General features: G+C 40.4%; 1 protein-coding gene across 1 annotated transcript in view; it reads right to left on the reverse strand.

Annotated features, from left to right (window-relative positions):
- The window catches only part of CACHD1 (cache domain containing 1), a 234779-nt gene that overhangs the window by 69120 nt on the left and 137728 nt on the right, over positions 1-27931 (reverse strand). Inside the window, exon 4 of the mRNA XM_002686328.6 lies at positions 10245-10351. Coding sequence (XP_002686374.3) covers positions 10245-10351 — 107 coding nt within the window. The remainder of the gene's footprint in view (positions 1-10244; positions 10352-27931) is intronic.

Raw genomic sequence — 27931 nt, forward strand, 5'->3', positions numbered from 1 at the left:
CATTGCCACAGTTAGATTAATGACAGCTGACCCAGCTATCTCACTGTTTACTTCAGTTTAATACTAAGGAGAGGACATCCACAAGTCTCTGACTCTGTTCCAAGCTCACAGTTCATCCTGTCCACTCTGTTAATTACATAATGTAAAATAACCAGTCCATTCTATCCTTGATTCAGTTGAGACAGCCTGGTCATGGGCTTAGATAATCTAGAACAAATTTCTGAGCCAATCCAAAATCAGCACAGGATACACTGCTCTGTCTACCTTCGTTTCCAGTAGACCATTTCCAGTGGACTCAAAGGTCAAGGTCATCTCCAAACACTCATGGAAGGAATAAGAGAAAATTAACGGAGATGGAGTTCTCAAGTCAGGCTGATCATTACAATCAGCTCCTGAAGCCTCAGATTCCCAAGCTTTACCAAGCCAACATTCTGATTCACTAGGTCTGGGTTGAGGGGCCAACTAATAGGTATTTCTGACAAAGCACTTAAGGTGCCCCTGATGATCAGCCAGGTTTGGGACACTCAACCAGGATGGGAAACGCCATTGTCTTATCTGTTTCCTTAACTTCAGTTGCTTCCTAGACTCCGTCATCTTCAACATATAAATATTTTCAAGCCGCTCTAAAAGTATTATCACGATTTCCCTGATGGTTCAGTGGCTAAACTCCATGGTTCCAATGCAGGGGTCCCAGATTTGATCCCTGGTCAGGGGACTAGATCCCACATGCCGCAACTAAGACCAGGTGGAGCCAAATAAATTTGTTGTTGTTCAGTTGTGTCCAGCTCTTTGTGGCCCCATGGACTGCAGCAAGCCAGGCTTCTCTGGTCTTCACTATCTCCCAGAGTTTGCTCAAACTCATGTCCATCGAGTTGGTGATGCCAGTCAAACACCTCATTCTCTGTTGCCCCCTTCTCCTCTTTTTCCGCATCAGGGTCTTTTCCAGAAAGCAAGCTCTTTGCATGAGGTGGCAAAAGTATTGGAGCTTCAGCAAGCATCAGTCCTTCCAATGAATATTCAGGGTTGATTTCCTTTAGGATTGACTGGTTTGATCTTCTTTCTGTCCAAGGGACTCTCAAGAGTCTTCTCCAGCCCCACAGTTCTCTTTATAGTCCAACTCTTACATTCATACATGACTACTGGAAAAACCATAGCTTTGACTAGATGGACCTTTGTCAGCAAAGTGATGTTTCTGTTTCTGCTATTTAATACGCTGTCTTGGTTTATCATACATTTTCTTCCAAGGAGTAAGAGTTTTTTAATTTCATGGCTACACGCACTGTCTGCAGCAGTTTTGGAGCCCACGAAAATAAAGTCTATCACTGTTTCTATTAAAAAGGTATTATCAGCAGAACCTTCCCTATATCCGATCCCCTCCTGAGTTATCAATGACCTTTTACCTTTTCTATGCCAATCAACTTGGAAGAGTGGTCCCCATGGATTCTTCATTTCTTGTTCCCCCATTCATCCCTCATCTAGCCAATTTCCTCTCTCCATGGCCCCTCCCACTTTTGGATGATCTTGGCTGCCCCCCAGTTTCTCTTCTCTCAGGCTAACCACCCTTCCATCTGTTCTCCACAAAGCTCTCTTGCCTGCTCTGCTTAAAGTCTTCAACCGCTTGACTTCAAGCTAAGAAACGAAAACCAAACCAAACTCCTCACACTGACATACAAGGTCCATTAAAATCTGACTTAGTGCTACCTTCCTTTTCCGTTACTTATTCCCTCTTACACAGCGACCTGTGCTGGATGCACTTTTTATAGATTTGGAAATGAGAAATGTGTTTGGTACTCAGCTTGAGAGCATTCAGCACGGTGTCATACTATATCTGTTGATTTTTCTCATCCCAAGTGCCTTCAATATACATAAGACAAGGTTGTGAGCTCTGTGAGGGGAGGAATTCTGTCTTAACTACCCTGGTGTCTGCCACAGTAACTACTGTAAAGTTGTCACAGGAGAGAAACTTATTATGAGGGAGAAAGAGAGTCAGGATTGGTTCTGGTCTCAATCCTTGGTAACGAGCAAAAGGAAGCTGCTGCTAACTGATATATGGAACATGGCCCACGGAGGTGGTTTGGGTGGGAAAAGAGAAGATTGTGGGTTTGGTCAAGAGTTTGATGTGTCAGTAGGTAGAATATAGTGTTGAGGAGACATCTCTTCATTTTAAACCATCTGTCATAAGGAGGCATCAGACTAGGAGTCAGGACACGGACATTTAGTCACGTTAATACCAACATTTTTTTGTTTGACTTTACGTAGATCAGTTAACTTCTCTAGGCCTGTTTCTCATTTATATAATACTGACAAATATTTTCCCTTGGTATCCATGGTAAGAATAAGGCAAAAGTATAAGATGGTTTATGAGGTACCAAAGAGTAACAGATTGATTTTCCTGTGCGCATTGTATGTTTGAAATCACCGCAGTTAGTTTCATGAAAATAATACTATTCATCTGGGTAATCTGTTTCAATAGTCTCCATATACCTGAGACATTTATACGTGCTGATTTCCTAAGCTAGGACAACCAGTTCTGATTTATAGCATATCACATATACATTCTATTCTTCACTAAGGTTGTTTCAAAAGCCTTGGTTATTCCATTATAAAGATGAGACAACAAAGTACAAAAAAAATCCTAGTTCTATTTATTCAATAAGCATTTACTGTGTACCTTCTGGGCTTCCCTTGTGGCTTAGCTGGTAAAGAATCTGCCTGCAATGTGGGAGACCTGAGTTTGATCCCTGGGTTGGGAAGATCTCCTGCAGAAGAGAAAGGCTACCCACTCCAGTATTCTGGCCTGGAGAATTCCCTGGAATGTATAGTCCATTGCGTCCCAAAGAGTCAGACACGACTGAGCGACTTTCACTTTCCTATGTACCTTCTATGGGCCAGGGCCTGGATTGAACACTTGGCATACAAAAAATAAATGAAAAGGAGAAGAGCATCAAACAGATGTCCAACATAAAAGTTAAAATTCTATAGTAAGAATGGATCATAGAGTAAAGTAATAAAGAGTTGTGACTGGGCTGACACAACTCTGAAGGGCCACCCCCACCTCTAAGTTCCCTTGGGGTGGCTGAGGACTCCACTGAGGCTGTACCCCAGCCCATCTTCTCCTACTGCTCAATCCTGTCTCTCCCTTTCCCCACAGATTGCCAACCTCCATCTCAGAGTCTGCTTCCTAGTAAACCCAACTTGCTACAAAAGACAAGGAATTCTTACCTAATAAGAGTGAAGTATAGAGAAGTGGTAGAAACTAGGGATTTGGGGAAAGGAAAGGGATTCCTTGAGGATACAGCTCAGAGGTCACAAGGAAGTGAGAGAGCAGAAGATGAAATTGAAAGGCCTCCATTGTTATTTGGAAGGTTGAGGGAAGCAATCAGAGATTTTTGAGAAATGGAGTTATAGAGTGAGTACTTTAGCATATCTACCATGTGCAGAATACATTGAAAATGAGGAAGAATAGGAGAAGGGAAACTTTGGGGGAGATTTCTACATTAATTTGTCTTCTAGAAAGGCAATGAAGATTTAAATCTATGGTACTGAAGTGGAGAAAACAAAGGGGATTCAAAACACATCTTTGAACTATGGAATTTAAGCCAAGTTTCCCTTTAATGAAAAGGATGATGAGATCCACATTACAAGTGGGTGTGATGAGCAGGAAGAGGGACACACAGGTAAATGCCCTACTCAGGTGACTTCATTCACTTATGCTCTCATTTGGTCAAAGCTGTTAAAGCCTGAAGTCTCAGGTAGAAAAAGATGAGGAAGAATTCCCAGTGTAACCAGGAGAGGGTACCAACAATATATTCCAGATTGGGGAGTAAGTTTAGAGGAAAGTGTTCTTGCTTGTTTGATGGTTTAATTTTTGAGGTAGCTACCGGATTATCATAGAGAAATATGTGTCCTGAAGTTGGTTCCTCAATAAATAAACTCAGAAATAGGCCACAGCTGGAGACAGAGATTTAGAATTGAGTAGCATGTGGTGGGAGCAGAAGTTCTGTATAAATGGAGAACATTCAGGGAGATAACAGTGAGGGGAGGAAGGTGGTGAAGAGAGGACATGCGGGGACATCCACCATAGGAAAAAAGAGCCCAAGAAGAAGGATGATAAGGACTGGACAGAGGCCTCTGGGGATAAATGGCACAGAACAATTTTATAGAAACTAAGGAGGGTAAAGTTTCCTAAAAGGAAGCTTTCATGCCAACTGCTGTATAGCAGTCATGTGAAACCGTGGAGGGGTCACTTGAGATCCCAAGGAGCAATGAGGACTTCCCTGAGCAATGTGGCTCAGTGGGAAAGCATCTGCCTGCAACGTGGGACGCCTGGCTTCAACGCTTGGGTTGGGAAGATCCCCTGGAGGACGGCACGGCAACCCACTCCAGTATTCTTGCCTGGAGAATCCCAGGGACAGAGGAGCCTGGTGGATGACAGTACATAGGGGCGCAAAGAGTCAAAAGCGACTGAAGCGACAACGCACATACACACAAGGGAGCAAGGATATAGTGAAAAACCAGGACAATCTCAATGTTGAACTGGAGTAGATTGGTTGATTTAACATTGTTACACAATTATACATTGCTACAACAATAGAGACTTTAGAGAAGTATATTTGTTTTCATAGACATATAAGAATATACAGAATATATTTGCTAAGTAAAAAACAACAAAAAAACCCAGGCTGTATTCATTATGATCACAGGTATTATGGAAAGTGTATATATACACATGAGAATCTATGTGGCTAGTAAAATCTTCTGAAATCAGTGTAATAGGATTGTTGTAAGAAACCTAGAAGACGAGACTCCAAAGTAGCTCACAGTAGAAGAATAGAACTTGAAGAGGAATCAAAGGGAAGAAAGGTTCCCTTTGTTTGTGTACTTAGTTTTATGTATATACATATGTACACCCATCACCATACATGAATGTAAATGGAATCATAACCTCAAGAGTCTAGATTTCTAAGTGATTGAATAGTTTTTTAAATAATTACCACATCTTTTATGATACTATCTCAATCACAAAGCTGGATTAATTAGGCATACAAAATCCTAGAAAGTCCTAGCTTGATTGATTTTATTCTTTTTTTTTTAGGTAGAACATACCTTCACATTGCATTGGAATTAGCATTTTAACAGATGATTTTCAAGTCATTTTAAAGAAAAACAAAAAAACCTACAGCACATAGCCAGTGCTTTTCATTCAAAGGAAGTGATGAAACCACTGAAATTAGCAGTTTGGTCCACAGCCTCCAGTGCCCATCTGGACCTCCTGCAGCATTTACTGCTGTAACATGACTTATAAGCGCCTCTTTCACCCCATGAATCCTGTTTCTCAGTGAAGATGGCAACGTGACCAAGATCGAAGTTTCCAACTTCAAATGCTCTTTAAATCAAACACAATAAAGAAAGTCCAGACACCCTTTCTTTCGGTGAGAAAGAGTAACTCTCACTTCCACTCTCATCTCAATTGCGTAACTCAAGAGAGCAAGAGGCAACTTTCCTTGGACTCTTCAAATAAACTCTCTTTAGGGATCAGGCTATGCACAAGAAAATAGCTCAGCAGGAATTTAAGAGAGACAGAGAGAGAAAGTGAGAAACTAGGGATAAAAGCAGGAAAGACCCTGAGCAAAACATGACCCATACCATCATGTAACACATGCACTATTGAACGTCAGCTATTTGTATGGAATCAGGGACAGGAGTCAATTTAGAAAGTAGAGATGTGGTGGGGTCATTTTAAGACAAAGAATACACGTGTGTTGGATGGATGGACACATGACCTAGTTTTGGATAAATGAAGCTAAGAATGGTTTACAATTTATGTGAGTCTGTTTCCAGCTAGTCTGAGAGGCAATCTGAAACTGTGTTATCAATTAGGAACCCATTGATGGATTATATACAGACTGAAAGAGCCTAAGGCTGGACATTTTACAGATGTAAATATCAGACATGTGATAGCCTAGAAAGCACATTAATTCTGCTCTGAAAAGGGGCATGAGCCAGAGAGGAGGGGAAGGGGGAGCTGTGAGGTCACCCTCCCCCATCTCCCACTCCTCTCATATTACAAATGACTGTTCAAGAATGTGGACTTTGGCTGTAGCCACTGCCCGGTGGAATGTCACAAAACTTCAAATACGAGCAAGTCCGTTCTCAAATACCTGAATACTGCCAAAAACGGCTTGTAAATCTAGCTGCATCAACTGTGCTGAGAACAACTCTTGTCAGTTAGGGTGTTATACCAATCTTTAGGACGTGATCTTGGAAACAGCCAAATTCAATATCTGATCTCTAACAATCTACCTCTTCCCTGAACATCCTCCTTCTCCCCATCTTTCCCTTGACAAATAAAGACTGTAATAAAACAGCATTTGGTCAGGATCCCCAATCATGTGCAGCTGAGTTCTACTCTAAAACCTCTATCACAGAAGGAAATCTTAGTGTAACTAATAGGTTTTCAGTGCCTCCTCCAACCCGCTCTCCCTGTCTCCTAGCCTCACTCTCAGCTGAGGGTCTCTTGCTTCCTAATTCTCTGAGAAAACACAATCACTATTGCAGGTCATGCTCCCAAGTTCCTGACATCACATTGGTCATTATGGGCATTCCACACACTTCCTCCTTCTTCCTCCTTCCCATTAAGAATGAATGCTCTGTGCATTTCCATCTTCTACTTGGAATCCCACCATCTCTTGCCTAATCAAGGGTAAGGCTGTAGCAACTATCTCTTTTCATGTCTCTCTTTTATCTACTGAATCATTCCCTTTGGCACATGACCTTGCCATAATTTCTCTCAATTTAAAAATATCATCTATACTCCATGTGGCCCTCCAGCTTTCCATTCAGCAAACCTTTCGAGTTCATGTGCTTAGCATCTCCTGCTCCATTCTTAAGAGCCTGAGCTGATGAAGATCAACCTTTCTTTTACTCTACGATTCCAGCAAACAACCTTTGTCAAATTCACCAGTTAATTGGTGTTTATGTTGCTTAATTTCATTTTCTCAAGAGCCTTCATCTTACTAAGGGCCTATTTAGCACAGTTGACCTCTCCCCCTGTCTTGAAACACTTTTGTCCTTTGGCTTAAGGCTCTCTTGGTCCTCCTACCAGACTGATTGCTATCTTAGATTCCTTTACTGCTTCCTCTTAGAGTGAACTCTAAGTTGTAAAGTGTCCCAAGACTCAGTCTTTGGACCTCTTGTCATTATTTTTTCCCCATGGCCACTTGTTGTATGATCCTACTGAGTCTCATGATTTAAGTATTACCTATACACAATGAATTTAAGTGATAAATGTCCAGTCTGGCCCATTCTCTGGACTCCAGACTTGTCTGGGTTTCCCTGATAGCTCAGTTGGTAAAGAATCTGCCTGCAATGCAAGAGACCCTGGTTCAATTCCTGGGTTGGGAAGATCCACTGGAGAAGGGATAGGCTACCCACTTCAGTATTCTTGGGCTTCCTTTGTGGCTCAGATGGTAAAGAATCTGTCTGCAGCGCAGGAGACCTGGGTTTGATTCATGGGTTGGGAAGATGCCCTGGAGAAGGGAAAGGTTACCCACTCCAGTATTCTGGCCTGGAGAATTCCATGGACTGTACAGTCCATGGGGTTGCAAAGAGTCAGACACGACTGAGTGGCTTTCACTTTGGGCTTCCCTGGTGGCTCAGATGATAACAAATCTGCCTGAAATGCAGGAGAACTGGATTCGATCCCTGGGTCAGGAAGATTCCCCAGAGAAGGGAATGGCAAACACTCCAGTGTTCTTGCCTGGAAAATTCCATGGACAGAGGAGCCTGGTGGGCTACAATCCATGGTGTTGCAAAGAGTCGGACATGACTGAGTGACTTTGACTCACGATACACAATGAATCTAAGTGATAAATGTCCAGTCTGGCTCATTCTCTGGACCCCAGACTTGTATACACCACTGTCTATGAGACATTTTCCCTTGGATAACTTTTCTAAAACTGAGATGTTGACTCCTTTCCTCCCACAGAAACCTTCTCTTTCTCACCTCCCCATCAACTCTGTCATTCTTGTTGATAAAGTCAAATATCTTGGAAGTCCTTCCCAACTCTTCTCTTATTCTTAAACATTCTGTACTGGGCACAACTGGGAAAGGAAAAGAGAGCAAATACTGAATCTGGGAAATGAAAGACTCAGGTTCCAGCTCTCTGCCCTGAGCCACCCTTGGAATCTCCCATTAGAATGTCTCTGCCCATTCCATGCCCTTCTCTACTCACTTCAATTATGTTTTTATGAAAAGTATTTTCACTGAATTCTCTTTCTAGTAGTAAATCCCACCTGCTCCAGAAGGTCTTCAGATTCTTCGACCAATTTTTTTTAAATGACTGAATTCATTATATATTGGTCTAGACAAGAAGTGCCTGGCAGATTTAGGTTGCATCATTTAGCTAACAGCTATAGTTTTTTAATCCCTAAGCAACATAAAGCTTACAGTTCTTTCTTTCCAGACCTAATAGATTACCTGGTTTGTGTATACAATGCCCAAAGACTAGAATTCTTCCTCTGAACCAATACTGGGTAGGGCTCTAAAAGTAAATATTCTGGGTCTCTGGCTTTTCTCTTGGCTTATACATGTTTCCTGGAGACCTGGAATCTGGGAAATACACTTCTTCATGTATAAGGATTAAATCTTTTATTTCTCCAGTGATGAGGGAAGTCTTAGGACCATTCTGAGCCTCAGAATATTCCTTGGTAAAATCCTAGGACTGAGATTGGTAGGTAATTTCTAAAGGCATTTCTAGCTTTTATTTTTTAATTAATTTATTTTTAATTGAAGGATAATTGCTTTACAATATTATGTTGGTTTCTGCCATACATCAACATGAATCAGCCATAGGTATACATATGTCCCTCCCTCTTGAACCTCCCTCCCACCCCATCCCACTCCTCTAGGTTGTCACAAAGCCCCATTTGAGTTTCCTGAGTCATACAGCAAATTCCCACTATTTTACACATGGTGATGTATATGCTTCCATGCCACTCTCTCCATTCAGCCAACCTCTCCTTCCCCTGCTGTTTCTACAAGTCTGTTCTCAATGTCTGGGTCTCCATTGCTGCCCTGCAAATAGGCTCATCAGCATCATCTTTCTAGATTCCACATACATGCATTACTATATGATATGTGTTTTTTCCTTTCTGATTACTTCACTCTATGTAATAGGCTCTAGGTTCATCCACCTCATTAGAACTGACTCAAATGCATTCATTTTTATGGCTGAGTAATATTCTGATGTATATGTGTACTACAGCTTCTTCATCCATTCATCTGTTGATGGACATCTAGGTTGCTTCCATGGCTTAGGTATTATAAACAGTGCCAAAATGAACATTGGGGTACATATGTCTTTTGCAATTATGATTTCTTCAGGGTATATGCCCAGTAGTGGGATTGTTTGGTCACATGGTAATTTTTTATTCCTAGCTGTTTTTTAAAAGGTGAAGCCTTCAGGTTCTGAGGCCCATCACCCAACAGCTGTATACAAGACAGAGTGAGAAATGTAGATCAGAACTCTAGGGCAAGAAAGCAGAGACAGGGTGCCAGTTTGAAGCTATATGTAACCGTGTGCACACATGTCCTAACCTTAGTAGTAATTACTATTGCATATGACCGAGTTCCGACCAGACCAATAAGAAAGTTCAACATACAGTCAGTTGCCCATATCCACGGATGTGAAATACACAGATCTAAAATGTCAACTATATTCTTTATACCTCACCATATATGTAAGGGACTTGTGTGTCTGCAGATTTTGGTATGAATGGGGGCTCCCTGGAACCAAGTATCTGCAGATACTGAGGGATGGCTGTACAGCATCATGGCACTGTTCTGTAGTAGGAAAGTAACTTCATCATTCTTCAACTGCCTCCTCAAATTAAGAATTATGAACAGGGAATACAAATGAAATTCAACACTTTCTAAATGCAGAGACAATTGGGTCTCGAAGGTAACCTTTAAATGTGAATCTGCTAACAAATGAGATAATAGATTAAGAATCTAGCAAGTCACATGGCATAGTTCACAAACACAGATGTAATACAGTGAATGCTCAATGTATGTCTGCTTTATTTTCTTCTTCCTTTCCCTCCTTCGAGGGTCAGCTTGCCAGAAAGAAATACCTAACTTTAAGAACATATTTTTTTTCTTTCAAACTAAATGTAAAGCAATACGTTTATTCAAAAATGTGGTGGAAAACAGTTCACCTTTATGAAGTCAAGAGATTACTAACCTGAATTTAAGTCTCGTCCTGGATTGAAGGCCCGGCTATTAACAGTAGTAGATAGTCGATCACAACTAATTGTTCTAGATACATTGGTATTAAAGTTCCCATCAAATCTGAAACAACAGAAGAGAATCAGCAATATTTATCTGGTCCTTATTCAATTCAGAAAACAAACAAAAGTTAATAGTTCAAATGCTGTGTACAGAATAGGTCAGCTCATGAATAGTAAAATTACAATTTAAATATTTTTAAAAATCACTTCAGAGTAGTGTGGACAAACCCAACATCTGCATCTAAAGGTTTTAGAAATCAAAATAAATTCTAAGAAGATTAAAAAAAAAAATCCTTCAAGACAACTTTCCCTGCAGTGAATGACCAGGTACTGTTGATGAAATCATACAGAAAATAGATTTGACAAAATTTAGACCAGAATGACAAACATTCAGACTTAAGCTCTGGTGTGACATGTGAAAAAATTCTTTAAATTATTCTGTCTGAAAACCAATGACCAAGCATAAAAACAGACAGTAGTGAAGGAGAAGGAATGGCTGTGGAGTAGGAAAGATCTAGATTTGAATCCTTGCTCTGTCACCATTACATGTGTGAACTTGCATAAATTGTACAATCTGTCTGAGCCCCAGGTTTCTTATCTGAAAAAAAAAAAAAAAAGAAAAAACATTTTCCAAAGCTGTGAGAAGGCTGTAAACAACGTACCACAGTTCCTCTCATGATAAATGATACACAGCTTGCACGTTTCAGGCTGTAATATAGATGAGGCCAAGGTCTTTCCTGATTTCTAATGGGCGTGCAAGGCTGAACCTAGAGTTAGAACAGTGCTAAGTCTCTGGCTAGTAGCTGATCAATAAACACAAATATAATTATGACTCATTTCCCAGGGCAAACAATCTACAAGAAAATAATAAGAAAATCTACTGACTCATATAGTCACTAAGACTATTTTCCAGTGAATTTTATCCAGAAGTAATAAATCCAAGTAATTTTAACTTACAGGTAAATTAAAGAGATTTAGCTTTGTTCTAACTCTAGGTTCAGCCTTGCACTCCCATTAGAAATCAGGAAAGACCTTGGATTTATTACTTGGATTAAAATTAAATCCAATAATACAGTAATTTTCTCTTTTTCTCCAAAAGAGAAAACTCTAGAACTTCTAAATAAGCTATTTTGGATTTCAGATACTGAGATGATTCATGAAGGTTCTAAGAGTTACCTGTAAATAAACTCAATCTGAAATTAGGTCTTTAAAAACTAGTGTTAAATGTGTATCTCTGATTATAAATATCATTAATGAAATTTCATTAACACGGGTAGAGAAGCTCTTACAACGCTGAAGAAACACTCCTAAAAATCAAGATCCACTTTATCATTCACGTGAATGTTGATTTTATGGATCTTTTTTATAAGAACTATGAAACTGAACTGGCTGTATAAGCAATGGGGCTGGGTTTTCAAAGGGTATGCTGGGTTCCAAAGCAGTTTTGTTTCGATACCTATCATCCCAAAAGAGGAGACCTTTTAAGAGATCTTAAGAGACTCTTCAGTCCAGTCTCTCATCCAGTATAGAATTATATCAACACTGTCAACTGTGCCTCCAAGGACACAGTTGCTTTACAAGTGTGGTCACTCTTCCTTGGACCTGCTCCAGTTTGTCTAGACGAGAAGATTGCTGCCTCAAAAGCCACAGATGGAGAGAAAAGAAGAGATTAATACATCAGCAGCTGCCAGAGTGTATGCTGGCAAAGCAACATAGTCTCACTGTCCTCTCTTGTTTTAGTATTTAACATCTGTGAAGCAAGAGTAGCGTTAGACAAGGAACTCACTTGCTCTCCATGCACTAGATGGTCATATTAAATCTATTCCCTCACATACTTTTTAAATTAAAGACAGGTAATATTTAGGCTTTGTGGCCTACAAGGTCTCTGTCACAATGACCAACTTCTGCCATTGTAGTGTGAACGCAGCCAAAGATAATTTTTAGAGGAATAAATATGGCTGTATTCCAGGAAAACTCAATTTTCAAAAATAGGTGGTGTACCACACTTGTTTCACCATCTCTGATCTAGACTGGGGCAGTCCTACAGAATTTTCTGAGATGATGAAAATGTGTCATTTTTGCACTATTCAATATGGTAGCCACACGTGACTACTGAGCACTTGAAATGTGGCTACCATAACTGAGAAACTAAATTTTCAATTTTGCTTAACCTTAATTTAAATGTAAACAGTCACCAAATAGTGGCTACCATGTTGGACAATGCAAGTCTAGAAGGTTCTCCTGATTGTCTAATCATTCTTCAAGTCTCTGTTCACTTATCACTTCCCCTGAAAAACTGGATTGTGAATGCTTTCCTAGTCTATGTCAAGTGTTTCCATCTTCTCTCAGGGCAAGTGCATAATTTTAAATTTATGGATCCATTTGTATATGTCTTTTTAATTGGACAATACTTGTAAATGTTTTTAATGGGTGGCTTTTTATGGTTCAGGCCATATGAACAGACAAAAGCCCCTTGAGAGCAGATCACATGTTTGTCGGTTTTATTCACCACCATGTGTGTATACATATATGTATACGTGTGTGTGTGTGTGTGTGTGTGTGTGTGTGTATAAAACACTAAGCATTGTTCTTGTCAAAAGCAAGCACTCATATTAACTGATTGTCTATGAACATTCCTCATATGTGCTTAGTCCTATTTTGGATTCTTACAGAAGGCTCCAGAGGTCTAACAACTGAGGACCATCCCTCAGATAAATGGTTCCTAATTATCTAAAGTCTAAGCCCCATCAGAATCACCTGGCAACATGTTGGAATGCAGATTCCTGGGCTCTACCCTGGAAGATTCAGATTTAGTGAGTCTAGGGTAAAGTCCTCCCTGAAATCTGACTTTGACCGCCTCCTGAGGGGTAAGAAGCCCTCCAATCCTATCACGTAGATTCCTTTAGAAATAAGGCAGTACAAAGGCTTTCCAGGAACTTCTCCCTATGTCTCAAAGAGACCAAGGACAGAGGACCTTTCAGTTTGAAGACAGCAGAGGAATTCTTGGGTATGCCTAAAACTCATAACTGGACTGTGCTATACTAATTACAAACCTTTTTCACACCTACCTATCTCCCAGTTGAGGAAAGTGACACCAAGGAACACATTGCAAATCAGGGACCTAAAAAAGACTTGACTAGATCATCACTACCTCCCTGTCCAAGGATGAGGCACATGTATTGTTTTATTTAAGTGACACATAAAGAACTTGTTAAAGGGGATGGGCAACTCAAGAGAGCTACTGACAACTTCTCCCAGAAGTGTAAGCCTGAAGAGAACCCTCTTTCCCTGGATGGAGTCTCTATGGCCAGGACCTGTGCCATCAGCCTCAACTCTGGGGAGGGTTAAAATCCAGTGCAGCACACATACAGATTTCTGTGACCACTGTGAAATGATAGTTCACTCCTGAACCAGGGAGACTAGGGAACTATTTTTATGGGCTGTTTTCCTTTCTGTACTGAAAAGATCATCTCTAAGAGCATGAAAGAAAACATTTTGATAACAATAAAACTGCAAGTGACACATTAACGAGAGTAGGTGCTCAGTAAACATTTGTCAGTCAAAAAAAGGTTTCACAATATAGTGCTTGTCATCAATAGCCTGCCCAACCTTCTTTCCCCACTGTGTCCCAACCTATAGTTCTACTCAGATCATAGTTCTAATCAATACATGTTTTTCTGTTGGGTCTCAACTGTGATGCTTTTCATTGTTCATAGTGCCCATTCTACAAAACCAGTTTTCTGATTTTCCTTTTCTGATTTTCCTCCCAGGAAGTCTTCTTGTCAGCCCCAGTCTATGAGGAGCCTTTTCTCCTCTAAACTGACTAGTGCCATCCTGCCTCTTGTGTCCATTTTCCATAATTTTTAAATATTGTTTTATAAACAAGCTTAGCATAATGTCAATAGAGCTGATGTCTGATAGATAGGCTGGTTGGTTTTAGATTCTACTTATATCAAGAAAATACTTATCAATAAAAATTCTAACATAAGGTTTATTATAAACAATGAGCAAATTATCTTACTTATTTTGCCTTCTCCACACACTAAATAAAAGTATAGTAAGAAAAACTGCCAAGATATTTTGTTATGGAAGCCTTATTGTCTAAATTCTACCACCCAGCCCTCGAATGCCCAATTCTCTCTATAACCTGTCGCATATCTGGGAAGTCTTAGTTCTGCCAATGGGATTGTGGGTTATTGAGGATTTAAAGTTCTCTCTCAGGTCCAGTACATTGCTGGGAATGTATAGTTCTCTGTAAGTTTTCTTACTGGTAGCTGACTGCTGTGGAAGGACAAAAAGCTAAGTCACTGAAAAGCTCTGCCTATTTCATTCAATCATATTCAGAGAACATCTGTGATGCAAAAGGAACTGCCACCTGGCAAAAGCATGCTGCGGTCATGTTCAGGAGCATGCCCTCAGATGTACACAGACCTGAACTGGAGTTTGGGTTTAAAATGCTTATTGCTCTCTAACTCTTGCATAGAACTTACATGTTTGCAGCCTACATTTTTCTCATCTATAAGATGGTGATAAAAATTGTATCTATTTTGTAACCGGAAAATAGCTCTGAAGAGCCTTGTACATAGTAAACATTTAATAAATAATAACAATGAATATTAGGTGTATTAGTAATGGTAACAGTTAACAGCTCCCGTGTTACATTGTATCGAGAATATTCCAAGTGTTTTACACAGATTAACTCATCTAATCATTACAAACCTGAGAAAAATACTATTATTATTTCATTTAAAGACCAAGAAACTGAGGCACAGAAATGTTAATTAAGAAGTCCAAGCTTCACAAGATCCTGGGAAGTAACAGGATCAAGATATGAACATATATTCAAGCTCTCCTTTTAAAAGGAGAGCTTTTAAACATATATTAAAACATATATTAAAAGCTCTCCTTTTAATGAATACATTACACTGTATCTCAATAAAATCAATAAATTGTCATTAGCATTATCTAAAACAGCTGAAGTACAATTCAATTCTTTCAAAGAAAAGGATTACTCTAAAGGCTTGTGGGGCTTAGCGGAAATCTTTGCTTTTTACTTAATAGGAAATGACAGTTGCTAAGCATAAGGCTCACAATGGATAGCTGCAGAGAAAGAACTCTATGGACAAAGATGAGGAAGATGGAGAAGATATAATATTAAAGACAGCTATTCTCTATCAATTATAGATAACACCGATTTTTAAAATGTTCACCACTGGCATAACTTTGGAATGTTCCACTTTGGGGTTACTTTTTATTACCGCACTCCAGAAAAGCCTCAAGGTCCCTTTCCATTCAAATCTGAATTTGAAAGGTTTCTGAAATCTGAGAGGTTTCAGGGCAGCAGAGGTGGCTATAAGTTCCAGATGGACAGAAGAGTCAGCATGTCCACTCTCCACATAGAGAAGAGACACAGCTCATAGCAATTTCTCTCCTTTTCCTGGTGTTAACATTCTCCTCTGGGAGAAAGAACCAGGCATTCTGGTCATCTGATGACTTAAACAAATGGCTTATGTACACCAAAGATAAGATAAAAATAGGAGACCAAAAAGAGGAAATTTCACCAAATTCTGAAAATTTTCCATGGGACAGTGAGTTTCAGGTGGGTGCTAAATAACATTATAGACAATGGCCACAAATGTGAGCAACACATAAAACCATGAAACAGGGCTCAGAGAAGCCCCAGCTGGTAACGTGTAAACACACAGCCTTCCAGAGATCAAACCTGATCCCAAAAACCATGTCAAATACCTGAAGACATTCTTTTTCTGAAGAAATCCACCCTGCTGTTTGAGAATTAAATAACCATTTTGCAGGAGAACCTCAGCCAGAGGGCAATATGACCTCTCCTCTAGTTAGCTCACAGACCTAAGTTTACTAGGAAAGGATGAAACAAAATTCAGTTCTTGCTCCCTGGGTAATCCACACATAGTGAATACTAGTGGTTTTAAATTAATTTATTTCTATCAACTGCCAACATTCTGATACTTAAAGGATTCAAGGACAAGACAATCACTCTCCCTTCTCCTGCATGTTCCATGGAATCGTCTAAGTGGCAATGGTTGTACAACCTCTCAATTTTCTTGAGTCTCCTCACACGTGAGGAGCATCCACTCCCCAACTGAATTAACATGAAACACACAGAAACAAACCTCACCCTGTTTCTATGGTTGCTGACATTGCTGATGTGCAGGCAGGGATGGGAGCAGGTGTCAACAGGGGGCTTGGAGATACAGGAGCATGGTGTGTTCCAAGCTGGTGAGTCAGTCGGAAGAAGTAATTTCACGAGCAAAACACCTGTGATTATCTCTACCCTTCTACTCAGCCACACACACTAATGCTAGCTTCTCTTTTGAACTCCAAATACCCATAGCTTCTTATGGAAAACTCTGAACAAACTTTTTGGTCAACCCAGTAAAACTTGCTTAGTGCCATCCCAGTTACCTGAGTTATCTCCAGGCCTCAGTGGAACTGCTGCCTTGCCTAAAACGAGAGTACATTTAATGCACATGTGCCTTTTAGAAAAAATGATTTCTAAGAAGAAATGTACTATTTACCCTGATTGGGAGACTGTGAAAAATGCAAAGTTCATGCTTCTAAACCATTATAAAAACATGTCAGTTCTCTTAAGGGTTACCTAAAAGATTTTTCATTGAGAAATACATAAGCTGCCAGTCACATTTATAAAATTTCAGCTTTTATAAGGTCAAGAACTGATAAAATTATAGATTTTCATATAAAATAAACAGGCAACTTATCTTTGCATATGGCCTTTAAAAAAGTCATAACAATAAGAGAATAATCCTATATAAATCCCCTCTAGACTTTCTCTCTAAAAAGGGGAGATATTGGATTATGACTGCTTTCTGTATTTATTTTCATAAGATAAAACTAGGGCCTTAAATTTAGTTTCAAGAGAAATAACTCCATCTTTCCTACCCCCTCAAGTTAAAAAAGAAAAAACTTCCTTCTGGATTTACTTTCATGAACAACTGATCGAAACTGCATCCCGAGGGAGAAAACAGAACTGTGACTCCCACTTTGATCTCTTCCCCATGGAGAAATTCACTCCCTGCCTGGCTTGCAAGATGTTCATTTGATTGACGTTTGCTCTGATGTGCAAACTGCTTTGAACTTCAGACATTTAATTCCCATCAGGCTGCAGTCATTTTTATTCTCCTTCAACAGGATTTACAAGCAGGAGATCAGCAAATGTAGAAGATAAAATAAATTTGCAGAAGCTTTGAATCTTACATCAAAACAGTGTTCAAGTGAGTTCCAATTGGATTTCATTCAGCCTCGGTTCACAGTGTAAATCAACTTTTCAGTGGAGTCCCAGTTTAGAAAGGAAAAGACACAAAAGGGAGAGAGACATACACCAGTCGGGGTTTACTTCCGGAATCTCTTTCTTGGTCTTTGTTTAAATTTCCTATGGAAGGTGATTTGCCAGGCAAATCACTTAAAACCCTGGGTTTTCCTCAACATTTCCAGGCAAAGTCTGACCAATTTATCATGTAGCACAGAAAAACCACACCCACAGTGTGCGTTCCAAGGGTGCTGCTGAAATGTGGTATTGTTCACGGGCACGTTTTAAAGGTAATAATTTAAAAAGCAAATCCCTGTGGATATCTCAGAAGAGCAAGGCTTATGCTGATAGTTGAGTCCATAAATAAAGCCAATATGCTGACAGCTAATGGGGTAGGGAATTTTTTTACTTGTTTCCTTGTTTTTAATCACTGCTAGAGACAGGCACGAGGGTGTTTCTTTTTTGTAAAAGACCACCACAGTTACACACCATTTCTTGAGGAAGCAAAATCTGGTATGGGCTCAGAAGCTGGTGTGGAACAAATGCGCTGAGGCTTGTGATGGATCTCCCAGTCTACGGCAGACCCTTGCTGCTTGGTGTCACCAGATTACCAAGTTCCATTTTAAGAGCAGCGCACATTTTTGTGGGGGGAGGCGGGGCGGGGCAGGGGGAAAGAAAAGATGGCAAAACCCAGCAGCTACAGGAGACTTGGAAAGGAGGTCCAGTGGTTAAGAGGTTTCCCTGGTGGCTCAGTCGGTAAAGAATCCACCTGCAATGCGGGGGACCCAGGTTCTATCCCTGGGTTGGGAAGATCCTCTAAAGGAAGACATGGCAACCCACTCCAGTATTCTTGCCCAAAGAATCCCCATTGTCAGAGGAGCCTGGTGGGCTATAGTCTATGGAGTTGCAAAGAGCTGGACATTACTGAGGGACTAAGCACATCAGTGGTTAAGACTTCACCTTTCAATACGGGAGGGTGCAGGTTTGATACCTGGTTTGAGGAGCTAAGATCCCACGTGCCTCGTGGCCAAAAAATCAAAACATAAAACAGAAACAGGACTGTTACAAATTCAATAAGGACTTTAAAAAATGGTTCCCATAAAAAAAAAAAATCTCAAAAAAGGAGGTCTGGACATAAAAAACATCCGAGCAACAGCCCAACAGTGCCTGGTTTACTCAGATATGACAGGGAGACATTTCATTTCACCTCCATTCAACCAGGTTCCCACTCATTCTTTCTGGGAAGTGTCTGCTCTCCAAATATTTGAGCAACACCAGTTGAAAAGAATTAAACAAGAACCCCCTTATCTTCCACTTAACCACCCATGAGAATAAAGTTAAACAAAGAAAGAGCTAAGATAAAAATCAAACATCTGCCCTGGCAAATATTTAAACTCTGTTTGAATGGTGGAGGAAGGGGTAAGAGTGGGGTCACTTCAAAAAGGAACTATCACATTTATAAAGTAAATGATACTCAACTCCCCCCAATGGAGTTTACTTATTCAAACACCTAAATTAATGGGCAAACTGAAAAGCTGTCAAATAACGTGTAATCATGTTCCGAGAAATGGTTTTTCCTCCCATCTCTGCAGAGATTGAAGAGATAAGTCACATTCTTTCTGTTCTTATCAGTAATAAGGATTAAATCTTCAGGGTTCAGCAACCCAGACAGAGTGGAAACAAGGCTGGTTTCGAATGCCCTTGGAAGGTAAGGCTTAGAGCAATCAAGCATCTCTCTCTGTGTGAGGATCTAAGTATCATACAAACCAGTCACATTTCTCTTTCACCATTCCACACCCCTGCCTCCCCACAGCAGATCACTGGCAGAAAGCCCTGCTGTGATCTGTGTTTTGCTTCTAGAATTCCATTTAAACTGCTTTCTCACACAAGCTTGGGAAATGGCAAAGGTGACACCTAGGGGAACTGGAAGTGGATCCACAACCACGTTAAACATTTATCCTTTAACCTTCTTGTTACCAGGTTTGGGCAGGAATGCACGAAGAAGAAAGAAAGAAAGGTATCTGGAAAATAAAAGAGAAAACAGACAGCTGGGCAGAGGAATCCACAGGCTCCCTTTGTGCCATTCCGTAGCCCCCGTCCACCCTACCACTTGACCTCTAACGAGGGCTTCGCACATGTTACAGTTGTTTATATACTTTCTCCGTTGTAAAGAGAGAGATCCTTTCCCATGTTTATCCCTAGAACCTAGCCCAGAGTTTGCCTGTGAAGAGTACAACTGTAGTAAATGCTGAATGACAAAATGCAGAAAACGGAAGAGGCTGAAACTTGCCAGGACTAGAGTCAAGAGCTTGTAAATGCGTATGTTTTCTTCCCACACTTGCACTGGGTACTTAGTAAATAGCAGACAACTGTGAGTGGTATGACACAGACATCAAAGAGAAGCACTAAGAACTTCAGTTAGCAGATGACTGTGGAGATGAACTGGTTCAAATCTGTCAGGCACGTTCATGTTGGAGGAAGACAAGGCTTCTCCAGATCTCTGTTCTGCAGAAGGAACATGAAACATAAGATGTGAAATACTTATGGCTCATGTGTCCTCAAAAGGCATTACTGACTCAGTATTCAAAAGCTAATAAAGCTGTGAGTTGGAAGACAGCTGGGTCCACATCATACCAGACCAGTCGAGTCTCCAAGAAAGATTACGGCACAGTGATTTTTAAATCTTGACCTTCTCTGATACGTTTTGGTATTTTTGCACAACAAAAACAGATGAAGACTTCAAGGGAATGCCTCTGTGATAACAGGGTATAGTTCTTAGAGCTGGGCAAAATGTACCAGGCAGTTTCGTTTAGAAATCAGACAGACAGGCAGACAGACAGATAAATGGAAAGAAAGGAGAAGAATTTCAAGACCAACTCTCCCTAAAATCCATAAAAGGCCACTGATGAAAATCAGTATTCTAAGCAGTGTGGCAGGTCTCCTGTCCTTCCTCCAGTGAAGGTTACATAAGGAAAATTCAGAAAGCAGGCCTGTCAGACTCAAATACAGGCGTTTTCTGCTATGAGTGTGCTCATCAATAGTCCTAAAGATACAGATGTGTATCTACATACACATAAGGAAATAACACAAACTCCTGCAGCAACATAGTTTTAAAACAGAAATACAATTGGAATTTGCTATATCGAGGAACTCAAACAGAGGCTCTGTAATAACCTAAAGTGTGGGGTATGGAGGGAGATGGGAGGGAACATATGTATACCTGTGGCTGAGTCCTGTTGATATTTGCAAGAAAACAACAAAATTCTGTAAAGCAACTATCTTGCAATTAAAAAAATAGAGAAAAAAAAGACTGAGAAATATACTAAACAGAGTGTGGAAGCTTCACATTCAGCCAATTTAGAAACTTCAGAGGGTCATACAATAGCCTCAAATGAAACTCTAAGAAGGAATACATAGTTCAGCATTTCAGTTGGCAGATAAGCCATTTCAATTTTACTACTGGTCAAAATAGTTTACCATTAAAAGAAAAAATGGTTTGGAATCAGGAAACCTAGGTTCTACACCCAGCTGCCCTGAGTCTTGACACGACCTCTCTGAGCCTTCATCCTCATGTGCAAAATGGAGGAGGAGGGGCATTGTACCCCACCAGGCTGTCCTGAAGATCATAGGAAGAATGTAATTTAAGTAAAATAATGTTTACAGAAGAAAGTATTTCACTGAAGTTTAAACATATGTAACTCTTTTACATAAGTTAAATATTGTAACTGAATCAACCTTCTGAAATGTAACGCGTTCTGCAAAATCCTTGTTGAATTTTTAACTAGACTCAAGTCCTTCTGGTAACAATATCCATACAGGCTGTACCTGTAACATTTTACCAGCCTGCAGGTAATAATGATTTTTAAGTGGACTGGAGATGAAAATGTGAGATAAGACAGGGAGAACACTTGAAAGACAGATTCGTCATTCAGTACTTTGAGGGCAAAAATACAAATACACCTTCCTGGGAAAAGAACAGAACCTTTGATAAAATTAAACTTGTGTCAAGAACCATGCTTGTCACTTTATTGGACGTTGTGTTACCCAAAGAATAAAAGAACAAAACCATTACAGCAAGAGCTCCTGGCTAACTCACAGTGCTGTGAATAGTAATAATAAAAAATAAGATGTACATAGACATTTTTTATTATTCTTTCATGTGAAACACCTTAAAATATGGCTGGAAAAAAATAGGATTTGCCCACACATGGGTCAGCTGTTACGCCTAGAAACATTAAATCCAACTGTGCATCAGCACATTAAAACTATACATTTGCAATTGGTCCTCTCTTCTGAAATGTCATGCATATAACATACTTGTGGGGGTGAAAATATCTGTGGGATGAAAATAGAGTGATGCTACAGGCTACATTCAACTTCTTGCCAAATCTCTCCCAAGGATGATCCACGTGTGACTTTTAAAATCAGCATGTTCATACTAAATAAATCTTTAAATAAATCTTCCTTCTAAATACCTTCTGCTCTTATTTTCATTTGTTAGTTAACAGATTCTTCCCCTCTGAGATGTTCAATTTAAAATTTAGAATAATCTTTAAAAGTCTTCCTTCCAACCCAAATCTCCAATAAAATCTAGTGGCTAAGTCATGTCCGACCCTTCTGAGACCCATGGACTGTAGCCTACCAGGCTCCTCTTCCATGGAATTTTCCAGGTAAGAATACTGGAATGGGTTGCTATTCCTTTCTTCAGGGGATCTTCCTGATCCAGGGATAGAACCTGTGTCTCCTGCATTGGGAGGAGAATTCTTTACTTACCACCAGGGAAGCCCCTGTACTTCCTGTCTACAGGAAATATTCTATATAACACACCACCACCCAGGACATCTTTTATTTTCCTACAGTCTTTCCTCCAGGAATTACCACTTTTCTCCTAGATTATTGGAATGGCCCAACATGACAAGCAACTAGTCTCTTCACCAAAATTTCTTTGGAAGGAATGATGCTAAAGCTGAAACTCCAGTACTTTGGCCACCTCATGTGAAGAGTTGACTCATTGGAAAAGACTCTGATGCTGGGAGGCATTGGGGGCAGGAGGAGAAGGGGACGACAGAGGATGAGATGGCTGGATGGCATCACTGACTCAATGGACGTGAGTCTGAGTGAGCTCCGGGAGTTGGTGATAGACAAGGAGGCCTGGCGTGCTGCGATTCATGGGGTCGCAAAGAGTTGGACACGACTGAGCGACTGAACTGAACTGACAATGATTTAATCTGCCCAAATCTCAGACCTGATCACAGCCTTTCTTTGCTTTGAACCTGTTTACAGATGTAAATCTGTCCAGTAGATCAAAGATTCTGAGCTCACCACATACATACATCCCTTCTTGGCTGTTTCAGCAGTATCCCCCATCTCAAGTTATTCAATGCTTTATGAAGCTTTGCTGTTTTCTGATCTCAAGCATCCTCCTTCTGGATCTGTCTGCAGGAATTCCACGCTTGAAGACCTCAACTACCACTCTTCAAGCAAACTACAGAGCCCTCTATTCATAATCACTCTTTCTTCAAAAGAGTCTTTGGGTTTTCCATGACAATTGACACAGCCTACTGAGTTTACTCTGCATCCTCTAAGCTCCTAAGGAACAAACTGTTTTATTCATCTTTACCTAGTGGTGAAGGCAATGTCTGGCACCTTAACTGCTTTGAACATGACACAGACAAGTTGAGTTAAAAGTGATATATACACAGATATTTGGAAATTTTGTGTGCTTAAACTCACTCCGCATGCAATCATCAGTATTGTTATAATAATTATTCATGTCTATTATTATTATTATCATTATCAGTTCAGTTAACTAATCACTGAGATAACTAAGTCAACAGCAACTTAAGTTTCCCATCAGAGCTTAGCACAATGGAATAATCCTCAGGTGAAATTGATGACTACCATGAACGGGCATAAAAGTACTTGAAATTCTGCCTAAAGTATCTCAGTAATTCTGACATCATCATCACTACCTATACTCAAACTAAGACCACCTCAGGTTTCGTACCACACATGAACTCTCTCCACAGTTATATATTGAGGACCTGTTCAAGCAAGGTACTGAGCAAAAAGTTGACAGAAAAAAGATAAAGGGCACACAGAATAGAAATATGACTTAGAACCTGGTATCAGCCCCTTTCACCATTACCCAGAATCAATCTTCAGTTCAGTTCAGTTCAGTTCAGTCACTCAGTCGTGTCCGACTCTTGGCGACCCCATGAATCACAGCATGCCAGGCCTCCCTGTCCATCACCAACTCCTGGAGCTCACTCAGACTCACATCCATCGAGTTAGTGATGCCATCCAGCCATCTCATACTCTGTCGTCCCCTTCTCCTCCTGCCCCCAAAACCCTCCAGCATCAGAGTCTTTTCCAATGAGTCAACTCTTCACATGAGGTGACCAAAGTACTGGAGTTTCAGCTTTAGCATCAGTCCTTCCAAAGAAATCCCAGGGCTGATCTCCTTCAGAATGGACTGGTTGGATCTCCTTGCAGTCCAAGGGACTCTCAAGAGTCTTCTCCAACACCACAGTTCAAAGGCATCAATTCTTCGGCGCTCAGCTTTCTTCACAGTCCAACTCTCACATCCATACGTGACCACTGGAAAAACCAAAGCCTTGACTAGACGGACCTTTGTTGGAAAAGTAATGTCTCTGCTTTTGAATATGCTATCTAGGTTGGTCATAACTTTCCTTCCAAGGAGTAAGCGTCTTTTAATTTAATGGCTGCAGTCACCATCTGCAGTGATTTTGGAGCCCGGAAAAATAAAGTCTGACACTGTTTCCACTGTTTCCCATCTATCTGCCATGAAGTAACGGGACCAGATGTCATGATCTTCATTTTCTGAATGTTGAGCTTTAAGCCAACTTTTTCACTCTCCACTTTCACCTTCATCAAGAGGCTTTTTAGTTCCTTTTCCCTTTCTGCCATAAGGGTGGTGTCATCTGCATATCTGAGGTTATTGATATTTCTCCCAGCAATCTTGATTCCAGCTTGTGTTTCTTCCAGCCCAGCGTTTCTCATGATGCACTCTGCATATAAGTTAAACAAGCAGGGTGACAATATACAGCCTTGACGTACTCCTTTTCCTATTTGGAACCAGTCTGTTGTTCCATGTCCAGTTCTAACTGTTGCTTTCTGACCTGCATACAGATTTCTCAAGAGGCAGATCAGGTGGTCTGATATTCCCATCTCTTTCAGAATTTCCCGGTTTATTGTGATCCACACAGTCAAAGGCTTTGGCGTAGTCAATAAAGCAGAAATAGATGTTTTTCTGGAACTCTCTTGCTTTTTCCATGATCCAGCGGATGTTGGCAATTTGATCTCTGGTTCCTCCGCCTTTTCTAAAACCAGCTTGAATATAGCTACCTTCAATTCCTCCCTCTCCCAACACCCAATAGTGGTGTGCAGGCCATAGCCAACACCAACAGGCAAGTTCAGGCCCCTTTTGTTCATGGCATATGTAAATGAAATCAGACTAGGTTTTCTAGTTGTTACATGGCAAACAAGTAAAATCTCCTAAAAGAGGATCATCATTTATTTTCTAAAATGTTAAATTCTCTCATTCAAACAACTAGTATTTACTTAGTGTCTACAGTACAGTACTCAGATGTTCAGTCACGTCAGACTCTTTGCGACCCTATAGCCTGTTGCCTGCCAGGCTCCTCTGGCTATGGGATTCTCTTAGAAAGAATACTAGAGTGGGTTGCCATTTCCTCCTCCAGGAGATTTTCCTGACTCCAGGATCGAACATATGTCTCTTGTGTCTCCTGCACTGGCAGGTGGGTTCTTTACCACTGAGCCACCTGGGAAGCCCTGCTGAGTGTCTACTATGTGTTAAAGACACATGGCTGCAAGAGATGAATTGTCCTTCATTTCATTTATAAAACTTAAAGTCTCCTGAAAGAAGTTCAGTTATTCATTCTAGTATCTGAGGTACTCTATGATCTAATATTAATTCAACTTCTCAGCTGCCTTTTCCATCACTTTTCCCAATACAAGGTCCTCATCAGTGCTCCTGGCCATTTCCTTCTGTGGGGCTTTCTTTAAATTGACCTTCCTCTCCTGGAAAGCTCTCCCTCCATATCTCTATATGTGAACATCCTTTTCCTACGCCAAGACTCAGCTGAAATGCTTCTCTCATAAACCATCTCATAAATGTTTCAGTTCAGTTCAGTTGCTCAGTTGTGTCTGACTCTTCATGACCCCATGGACTGCAGCACGCCAGGCCTGCCTGTCCATCACCAACTCCTGGAGTTCACCCAAACTCATGTCCATTGAGTTGGTGATGCCATCCAACCATTTCATCCTCTGTTGTCCCCTTCTTCTCCTGCCCTCAATCTTTCCCAGCATCAGGGTATTTTCAAATGAGTTAGTTCTTCGCATCAGGTGGCCAAAGTATTGGCATATCAGCTTCAACATCAGTCCTTCCAATGAACACTCAGGACTGATCTCCTTTAGGATGGACGTTTGGATCTCCTTGCAGTCCAAGGGACTTTCAAAAGTCTTCTCCAACACCACACTTCAAAAGCATCAATTCTTTGGCACTCATCTTTCTTTATAGTCCAACTCTCACATCCATACATGACTATTGGAAAAACCATAGCCTTAACTAGACAGACCTTTGGTGGCAAAGCAATGTCTCTGCATTTTAATATGCTGTCTACGTTGGTCATAACTTTCCTTCCAAGGAGTAAGCATCTTTTAATTTCTAGGCAGCAGTCACCATCTGCAGTGATTTTGGAGTCCTCTCAAATAAAGTCTGTCACTGTTTCCACTGTTTCCCCATCTATTTGCCATGAAGTGATGGGACTGGATGCCACAATCTTAGTTTTCTGAATGTTGAGCTTTTTAAGCCAACTTTTTCACTCCCCTCTTTCACTTTCATCAAGAGGCTCTTTAGTTCTTCTTTGCTTTCTGCCATAAGGGTGGTGTCATCTGCATATCTAAGGTTACTGATATTTCTCCTGGCAATCTTGATTCTAGCTTGTGCCTCATCCAGCCCAGAGTTTCTCATGATGTACACTGCATATAAGTTAAATAAGCAGGGTGACAATATACAGCCTTAATGTACTCCTTTTCCTATTTAGAACCATGTCCAATTCTAACTGTTGCTTCCTGACCTGCATAACTGTTTACTTTTTTAAATTAATGAATAAGTAATGTAACCTTTGTAGGTCCTGTTGCATAATATCATCTCAACCACCCCCGCCCCCACCCACCAGATAGCTCTCAAAAGCGTGAAGAAAATTACCTAATCAATCTAGAATTTACAAATTTGGGCAGCAGGAAAGGTTGTCCATAATGAATCTTGAGCATTGGCTATCTGGAGTATAGTGGAAACTGTTCAGCTTACAGTTGAGGAAACTAAGGACTACAAAGGTTAGGTGAATTTTCTAAGATCATATAGCAAACAGGTAGAGCAGATGGCCATCTGGTCTTAAGACCATATTCCTATGATATAATCTATATCTCAGCTGAATTGAAAATGAAAGGAAAAATATCCTTACCACTTAAGATATTTTTTACTACCACGGTAGAGACTGAATTGATTTAAAAATGAAATATTTAAAAAGAGGCTTGCTGTTGCTGCTGCTGCTAAGTCGCTTCAGTCGTGTCCAACTGTGTAACCCCATAGACGGCAGCCCCAGGCTTCCCCGTCCCTGGGATTCTCCAGACAAGAACACTGGAGTGGGTTGCCATTTCCTTCTCCAATGCAGGAAAGTGAAAAGTAAAAGTGAAGTCGCTCAGTCGTGTCCAACTCGCTCCTCTGTCCATGGGATTTTCCAGGTAAGAGTACTGGAGTGGGGTGCCATTGCCTTCTCCGAAAAAGAGGCTTACCCTACTTTTAAACATGAAACAAAACTCATTTTTCAGTTCAGTTTTAAAAAAAGCAAATGGAAAAAAAAAGCAAATGGAAGATGGTATGGAGATTCCTTAGAAAACTAGAAATAAAACCACCAGATGATCCAGCAATCATACTCCTAGGCATATACCCTGAGGAAACCAAAATTGAAAAAGAAACATGTATCCCACAGTTCACTGCAGCACTATTTACAATAGCTCGAACATGGAAGCAACCTGGATATCCATGAATAGATGAATGGATAAAGATGTTGTGGTACATATACACAATGGAATATTACTCAGCCATAAAAGGAACATCTTTGAGTCAGTTCTAATCAGGTGGATGAACCTAGAACATATCATACAGAGTGAAGTAAGTCAGAAACAGAAAGATAAATATCCTATTCTAATGCCTATATACAGAATCTAGAAAAATGATATTGAAGAATTTACTTACAGGGCAGCAATGGAGAAACAGACAGAGAATAGACG

This window comes from Bos taurus, chromosome 3 (assembly GCF_002263795.3).
Source record: "Bos taurus isolate L1 Dominette 01449 registration number 42190680 breed Hereford chromosome 3, ARS-UCD2.0, whole genome shotgun sequence".
Taxonomy (NCBI): domain Eukaryota; kingdom Metazoa; phylum Chordata; class Mammalia; order Artiodactyla; family Bovidae; genus Bos; species Bos taurus.